The 8,081-nt window shown below is 37.8% G+C and overlaps 1 protein-coding gene across 1 annotated transcript; it reads left to right on the top strand.

Annotated features, from left to right (window-relative positions):
* Positions 1-8,081, top strand: LOC108275981 (peptidase inhibitor 16). The gene is made up of 6 exons (XM_017487205.3): positions 1-276; positions 3,779-3,924; positions 4,070-4,142; positions 4,501-4,610; positions 5,045-5,136; positions 6,408-8,081. Exons 1-6 carry the CDS (start codon positions 121-123, stop codon positions 6,566-6,568), a joined length of 738 nt encoding a protein of 245 aa, XP_017342694.1. The 5' UTR covers positions 1-120; the 3' UTR covers positions 6,569-8,081.

Raw genomic sequence — 8,081 nt, 5'->3', positions numbered from 1 at the left:
GTAACATGGGTGGGAGTTCCAGTCAAAGGCATCGAGAACTTTTGTAATCTCTCTCCCCTACCACACTCTTCTCACATCGGGAATGAAGTTGGAGGATTGAAGTACACTTGCTCAGTGAGGATGATTTGGAAAACAGCTTTGCTCTACGCCCAATTCTGGCTCGCTCTGGCTTTGGTGTCCGGCCAGCTCACCGTAGAAGAGAAGGAGCAGATCTTGGATTTGCATAACCGGTACCGCTCCATGGTCAGTCCCGAAGCTGCCGATATGCTACACATGGTGAGCACTGAGTGTACCTGATCCAACTTGTCCACTAATTTTACCTGCTTGGCGTATTATGGCTTTTATGTGCACTACAATATATGAATTATAGCATCCTAGTGAAACGTTCAGCTTTAAACGCTTTAAAGGTGTCGTAAATCATTTTTTGTAATATTTGATGATGTTATTCCTAACATGAATAAAATGGGGGAGGCTCTGTTTTGAATAAAATGGGGCTCTGAAAATAGGACACAAATACAAATGATGTGGACCACTGACATCCAACAAATCAGAAACGTGAAAAATCTCTACTTCTCAATAATTTTGCTCAATTTCTGTTTTTCTGAAAAGCTCGGCCTATGAAATTCTAGCATTCTGGCATTCTAACTTATGCAGCGTGTGTCCCTGTGTTTGGCTTTGAAGATTCAGTATAACCATGGATTATACCATTAAAGGAATCCCAGTTGAATATTTGAGGTGTACAAAATGGTGTCACTTTTTACATTTTTAAGTCAAACTTCTAGCTACCCTTAAGGGTTCTTCGAATGTTCTTCTGGGAGAACTCTTAAAAGTTCTATGCGAAGGCCAACAATGGAGTGTTGTGTAACTCTTAATTATACAACAAACACTTAAAGAAGGTTCTTTTTTTTCTACTATTGTAGTTTGTTTGGTACTCTTCGTCACAAAAAAATAGGCAAGAACCACCAAACAGGAAGTGACTACTGACTGAACAGGAAATCGTAACCTTTTTCAATCTGGTGTCTATATCTCTGTCCATAAAGCTTCCACATTGTATGCAAACATGGAAGTAAGGGTAGCCAATTTGATTTTAGACTTTACCGCTGTAATGATTTTGGTCAGGTTTTTAAAATATTTTTTAAAAAGAGGTTCTTGAAGGGTTCATTGGATAATCAAGGGGTCTTGGCTGAGAACCTTTGATTCATTGTGGCACAAAAAGCCAGCTCGTGGATGCAAAAATTAGGTTGGTCCATCACCTGAATTCTGCTGATCTGGAACCAAGAGCTGATGACTTTACGAGCTTAGCTGGGTGGGCTACATTTTTGTAAAAAGAACAACAACTATAAAACTCAAGTCATTTACATGCCCAGCATTAACAATGTTAAAAAGTTGTTCTATAAATGCAGCAGATAGTGTTGCTGTTTCCTTGATTCAATCCTGAGCTTGGATTACTCTCTGTGGAGCTTCGCATGCTTATGTAAGTTTCCTTTGGGTTCTCTGGTTTCCACCAACCTTTCAAAACCATCCCAGTACGTGGACCGGCCACGCTAAATTGTCCCTTGGTGTGAATATGTGTGTGCATGTCTATGAGTGGTGCCCTAGGCTGGATTGGCATCCCATCCAGGTTGTATATTCCCACTTCGTGCCTAGTCCTCCCGGGATAGACCCTGGCTCCACCATAGAGCTGAGCAGCTGAGAATTAATGCATGGTCCTGAGATTTGACCTCCAGAACTAGCACAGTCCAGACTTAGCAATGCTAATATCTTTATGATGTGTTAAAGTTGTCTAGAACACCAACCAAATCTTGCAAAATCGGCACACACTGGTAAGTAAGAGGCATTTTTGGGTTGTCTTACCCTCCTTACCATCACTCTACGTTTATGCACAGCTCTGTTGTATGTGTTGAAATGTCATTTATGTTGAACCATCACCAGAGCCCCCTACATCTGGACACCCACATCTGGATTACATTAGCTACATTATTATTCCTTAGTGCCTAGTGTTTCGTGTAAGTCATCCGTGCATATGTGTATTTTATTTAAACAACGCTCCTAAATTCAACTTTATTCCACATGCCTGAGGTGTACAATTGAATAATTTCTCTATCCATCCTTTTTTTTTTCATGACTGCTTGATTGTTGAAACAAAGATTGGACATCTAGTTCGATTGGACGATGCCTCATGACTGTGTGAAATGACAGATTCAGCAGTTTTAATAATTAATCATGCTTCACATCCAGTTTCTCAAAAGTACAAACTATTCGAGGACACTGATAGCTTAGGACAGTCTGACAGATTGAGATAAGGTTGTAAAACGGGAGGTTTGTTCATGTATTTGGGTTAAACAAGTGATCTTGGATGGGTTTCAGCACATAATGTGTTGAAAGATGATATAAGATCGTTTTGTTTTCTTTAAGATGTAGCTATGCCAACATGTCTATGTTGATTCTGAGTAGATAAATGTGTGTGTATGCGTGTCTGTGTGTGTGTGTGTGTGTGTGTGTGTGTGTGTGTGTACGCCATGATTCTGGGAACATTCCTGTGAAAAGCACACTGAGTAATGTGTTTTTTCTGTGTGTGTGTGTGTGTGTGTGTGTTTGTGTATATGTGTATGTGTGTGTGTGCGGGTAAAAATCCCCTTGTGGTCACGCTGTATCCTTAGTACAAGTGAGAATCAGTGCATGACCTGTACTGTTACAGGAGTAATACTAGAGTAACATTATAGATAGATAGACAATGGACTAGTTTATCAGCAATTTTGCCACATGGGGGACGAATTGTACGAACAGTCTTATTTATTGCAGTAGTTAACATTATATCACAGCGCTCTGATTGGTCAGAAGGTGATGATTCGTTTAAAACGGTTGAAAGAACACACAGTTGTTGATATGATAAAGCTTACTGCCAGGAGACATTTACTTAACATTCATTTAAGGAGTTTCCAGTGTCAGCACTTTGCGGCAGTCACTAATATATAACTATATTTAACTATCGATGGATAAACAGTTACGATGTGTCATTCTTTAATTAATATTGTACATAACATGGAGAGGTCTAGGACCTTCAGATCAGATGTGTATGATTTTGGATAGGAAGTACACTTCAACTACTCAAGAGCACAGTTGGACACGCCTGCTCTATACTAGCGTTCAAGACATATAGAACTGAAATAGATACGACTTTAAATGCGCTATTAATAACGCTCGGTTTAATATTTCAGCTGGATGGTGAAAGTTCCTCCACAGTATCAAAATACTCATTGCTGTAAATTCCAGAGATGAAGACTTTCCTATGGAGGAAAACTTAAAAGTTACAGCTTTGCTTCTGACCGGTCCAAAGCACAGACACTGGAGACTCCTTCCATAAATGATAAATAAACGTCTAATCACAGAAAACTTCACCATATCAATGATTTCAAGCCATTTAATGCGTGGAACATACAATATCACCCTTACAACATGATGCTATTGGAAAATAATTCATGCCTGGATGGTGTGATACGGCCCCACACGAAGCACCACCCCTAAATGGATTCTTTTCCAAAACCTGCACATCCTGAAGTGTTTTATTCCTCTTATACTGCAGTTTTTAATTTATTAATGAATATCATATTCATGACACATTTAGTCTAAGATTTATAGATTTAAGATTGAAACATTTTGGCATTTAATGCCGTGGAACGTTCGAAAACAAGATTGAAAGCTTCTGACCAATCAGATTTTGAATTAAAAAGCAATTATAATCATGCTTCATGTTTGAATCCTATTTGTTGCCATGTAGACATGGGATGATGGGCTAGATTCGGTGGCTCAAAGTTATGCTGATAAGTGCATTTGGGAGCACAACAATGAAGTGAAATACAAGCTGGGAGAAAACCTCTTCATCACCGAGGGTACTCTAAGCATCAACAAATCCATGGCTGAGTGGTAAGGAAGAAGCTGTGACTAACTTAATTATGAGATCTCTGGTGCTACTTGGATGTGGAACAAATAATGTTGTTAATTAATGTTGTTAACAAATAATGTTGTTAATGTTGTTAGTGGTTCTCAAATGGTTGTCCTCCATTGGCAGGTTTCACGAACGCAAAAATTACGACTATGGTACGAACACATGCATGTCCGGTATGTGTGGACATTACACACAGGTGAGTGGTAAAGTGAATTCTGAGTGCCTCCAAGTTTATACATTAAACATTAGAACTTAAATGCACACTTAATGGGCTTCATTGGTCGAACTGGCTACAAACAAAACAATTCGGAAATCATTCACAGGAGCGTTTACAAAAGAAATTCATATTCTATTCGTACCCTACATTTGACTTCTGTAAATTTATGTATAATGAGACTCACTAATGTGAAACTCAAGCGACATGTCAATTTTTTTTCTAAACACTGTATGTTAACTAGCCAATGAATGCAGAGTTAATAAACGTGTAGCTCGGTGTACATGATTTAAATCAACTGCAGGTGTGTTGTACTTTGTGTGCTTTATGGCTGTTCCAGATAGTGTGGGCGAAGAGCAGCACCATCGGCTGCGCCTCACACTTCTGTGAGACGGTTCAGAACATAAACTTCGAGAGCGCCACAATTCTGGTCTGCAACTATCACCCACCGTATGTCAATGCTTAATTACGCTACTTTAAATCAGAAGCAGTTGTCCCCATTTCAGGACAAAAGCACAGTACTCTTTAATTCTGTTGAAAAGCTAAGATTTAAAATAACCAATTTTTTTCTTCAAGAAAATGAAACCATGACTAAATAAAAATTATGAAACACCTTTTTATTCTTTATTTATTTATTTATTTATTTTACAAAATTCCCAATACTGTGCTCAAAATCTATGAAGAAATGTAATTTTCCTGAACAAATCAAAACCAAGTTAATTCAACAGAGCTTTTTTTCCATTGCCCCAATAACTCCTCAATTCTACACTGGGATAAATATTAATACACGAGGGTGTGTGGTGTGCAGGTTTTTTTTACTTTTCATCACAGCTACAAACTCAGTATCATGTTAAAGCTAAGTGTAATCTCTTGTCTGATTCTAGAGGGAACGTAAAGGGAGAAAAACCATATGAAGTAGGAATGCCATGCTCCAAATGTCCACTGGAGATGAATGGATGCGTAAAAAACACCTGCGGTAAGATCATATCCTCCAAATGCTTCTTTTACACTACATTAAGTTTATTACTTAGCATAATGTCCCATTATCACTCCAGTCAGAAACACAATATGTTTATATTGAAATATTTGTGCTGTTTAGTGATTCTGATGCTAATCTTTTAGCTGTGGCTGTATTTTCATTATTTCTGTGAGAAGTTGCTGATGTTACAGAGGGATGTTCTTTTTGCTAGGGCACTTAGAATGGAGTTTAATACGACAAAGAAAACAAAAAAACCCACAATATTTTCCAGCGATGTTCAACGTCATATTTAGGAGAAATCCAACATAGAAGTTGTGAAGATCAAAGCCCCAGAAGTGCTCAGTTGTGGCAGAGACTCGGCTCGGCTAATTAGCGATCTACGAGATGAAATGTGTGATGGCCTTAATGCTGGTATTAAGCATGAACTTTGAATTCTTGATAGCTGATGCCATCAGTGATGCTTGTTGGTAAATGAGACCTTTTAGTTGTGAATCGAAGAGGGCTTTGGCTGAATGCGTCTTGGCCCAAATCTGTGGAAAATCTGCGATAATTCTGACAAATTACAAGCTCCTCCGAATAGAGTTTTTTGATTTTGTGTTAAATTCGGAGGTGAGAGAGCTGGACAGACTAAAGGACTAAAGCGCCGCAGAATCGCCCTCTTAACGTATTCAGGTTCTTGGTTTTTGTAGCTACATTAGCTCCAGTCCAAACCCTAAGACACAATAACTAGACAACAATCATGTATTGGCTGATGAATTACTTTATGGAGAAAAGAGAAATGTTGTGTTAAACATCAGATCCATCCAACTGAGTTGAAAAGTTTGTTTCTGCCAATATTCCCAACATGAAATTATTTTGGATGTATACAAGAAATTATTCTAATATAATTAAGATTATACATGAAAGTATATTTGAAGTGCTTGTAGTCTAAGACTACGTTTATACATGTAACTATATACAGCACTTCCTTACGCACTAGCATGGATGTGAAATCCCGATTTCATCCCTCATGCTCTACATTCCACTCCAATCATGTAGGAATTTTAACAAAAAAAAAAAAAAAAAAAAAAGGCTGATGGAAAAAAACCAAAAACATGCTAACATGAGAACGGCAATAGAGCTTTTGTGTAAGACACTTAATCTTGAACTGCTCAATTTTTCACTGTGAATAGAATAAACGTCATTATCACGTTAATGATGTTTGCCTTGTATACCAATATACTAAGGTTAACTGTAAAGTCTGAATAGCATTCTTATCTTCCCTTCAGCTCAAATCGAAAGTACAACGGAGGAAACCGGTACGGACACGTGGTCGAGAGACACACCTCAGACGAACCTTGAAGGTTCTTCAGGATTTACAAAATTCTCAGTGGATACACTACTGCTCGCTGGTCTGCTCACTGGTCTGATGGTTTCTTTTATATTCTGATGATTGAACACTGATAATGCCACCAATCTTAACATGTACCCAGGAAATTTCCATGAATCATGGACGACGTTCCTCGGACGAGTACCTCCTATTGCCTTGATTCGTTACCACTAGTCCTTCACAACTGACAGCACATATATCAAATGTTAGCAGCTGTTTTAGAGCTTCTTCAGATTAGATTTAGCACAGTTAGAGTTCGCCACATTCTTTTATATCTAGCTAGCTATAAACTTTAGCTCCCTGCTGTCGGCCTCAGAGCCACGCAAAGTCCCGTAGAGAGCCTGTATTGTTTCCCTTACAAAAAATGCATCTGGTTAATATTAACCAACTAGCTTGCCCTGCATGCACTGTCTTGTCTTCTGAGTTACACACCTGATGCAGTCTCATAGGCAGCATAGCAAGCTAGCCGGCTAACGCTAGCTCACTTTATCCAAAGCTCGTGCTAAAGGAAAGAAGTTTTGCTCATTTGCTTTGCTTATTTTGCACTCAATAAATGATACAGTTGTGCACGATATTCTCATAATGTTTCCGTATGGTTTTACTCTCATAATATTTCTGTAATATTTACAGCAGCAGATATTTACTTTGTAAACAGATACTATCTTTGAATACTTTGACGGTGTCAGAAAGCCATACTATTAGTGTTGTCTTTACTCTCAGTTGTCCAATCGAGTTACAAAATGGTTAAAATCATGATCAGCTTTTTGCAATACCTTTTTTTCCTACCACAGAGGGCAACATTTTCAACTCCAGCTGCTCGTACTGACTTTAATGCATTTCAAACATCATACTGGTCCTTCCTAACTGTGATATAGCATTCACATTAGTGTTTCATGTACATTTAAGTTGAAAAATTACGATGTTTAGAGAAGAAAAGCTTGTCTTTGTATAATTTACTATAAAAAGGTACTTGGCTCAAGTTGTAATGACTAAAGTTTAGATTATTATTTGTAGCCTAAGTGTATGGCAAAATGTTTGAGTGACACCATTGTATGACTCATTGAACTGAAAATGATAACGAATTTGGTTTTTTATATATACAGTTTGCGCTGTAAGTTCAAGTTCATCGATGTGATGAACGCGTGTTGTTTTACTGCAATGCACTGATCTGTGATGAAACCCAGTCTGGAAAATGAAATAAGGTCCTGTATTCTGGGACAATAAATCAAACTGGAAAAGAGTGAAATAACTGGACAGCAAGCCTGGACATATTGTGTGTTATTAGACATCAGCGCTTATTTTATTAAACTTTTTTTTTCTTTAAAGAATCGATTCTTATCTGTAGATGCATAATTCTTTTTGTGTTTGTTGTTTTATTTCATTTCATGCTATGACATTGTATCAAACTACTAAAAATTTTAATTACTTCCCTGATAAACAGGTTTTTCTAACCCTAAGCCCTTCCCCCGACCCTTCATTTTATGCAGTCAGGCATTTTACTTAAAAATGAAGACATCTACAAGGATGTTCTGTTTGTGTTCTACACTGTAATAAATGCTCCAATAATAAACAA

This window comes from Ictalurus punctatus, chromosome 15 (assembly GCF_001660625.3).
Source record: "Ictalurus punctatus breed USDA103 chromosome 15, Coco_2.0, whole genome shotgun sequence".
Lineage (NCBI taxonomy): Eukaryota > Metazoa > Chordata > Actinopteri > Siluriformes > Ictaluridae > Ictalurus > Ictalurus punctatus.
This window is presented reverse-complemented; position numbering and strand designations above follow the sequence as displayed.

Coding starts and splice junctions, on each gene's coding strand:
- LOC108275981 (XM_017487205.3), top strand. CDS start 121: ATGATTTGGAAAACAGCTTTGCTCTACGCCCAATTCTGGCTCGCTCTG. Junction 277..3,778: donor CTGCCGATATGCTACACATG/GTGAGCACTGAG, acceptor GTTGCCATGTAG/ACATGGGATGATGGGCTAGA. Junction 4,611..5,044: donor GTCTGCAACTATCACCCACC/GTATGTCAATGC, acceptor GTCTGATTCTAG/AGGGAACGTAAAGGGAGAAA.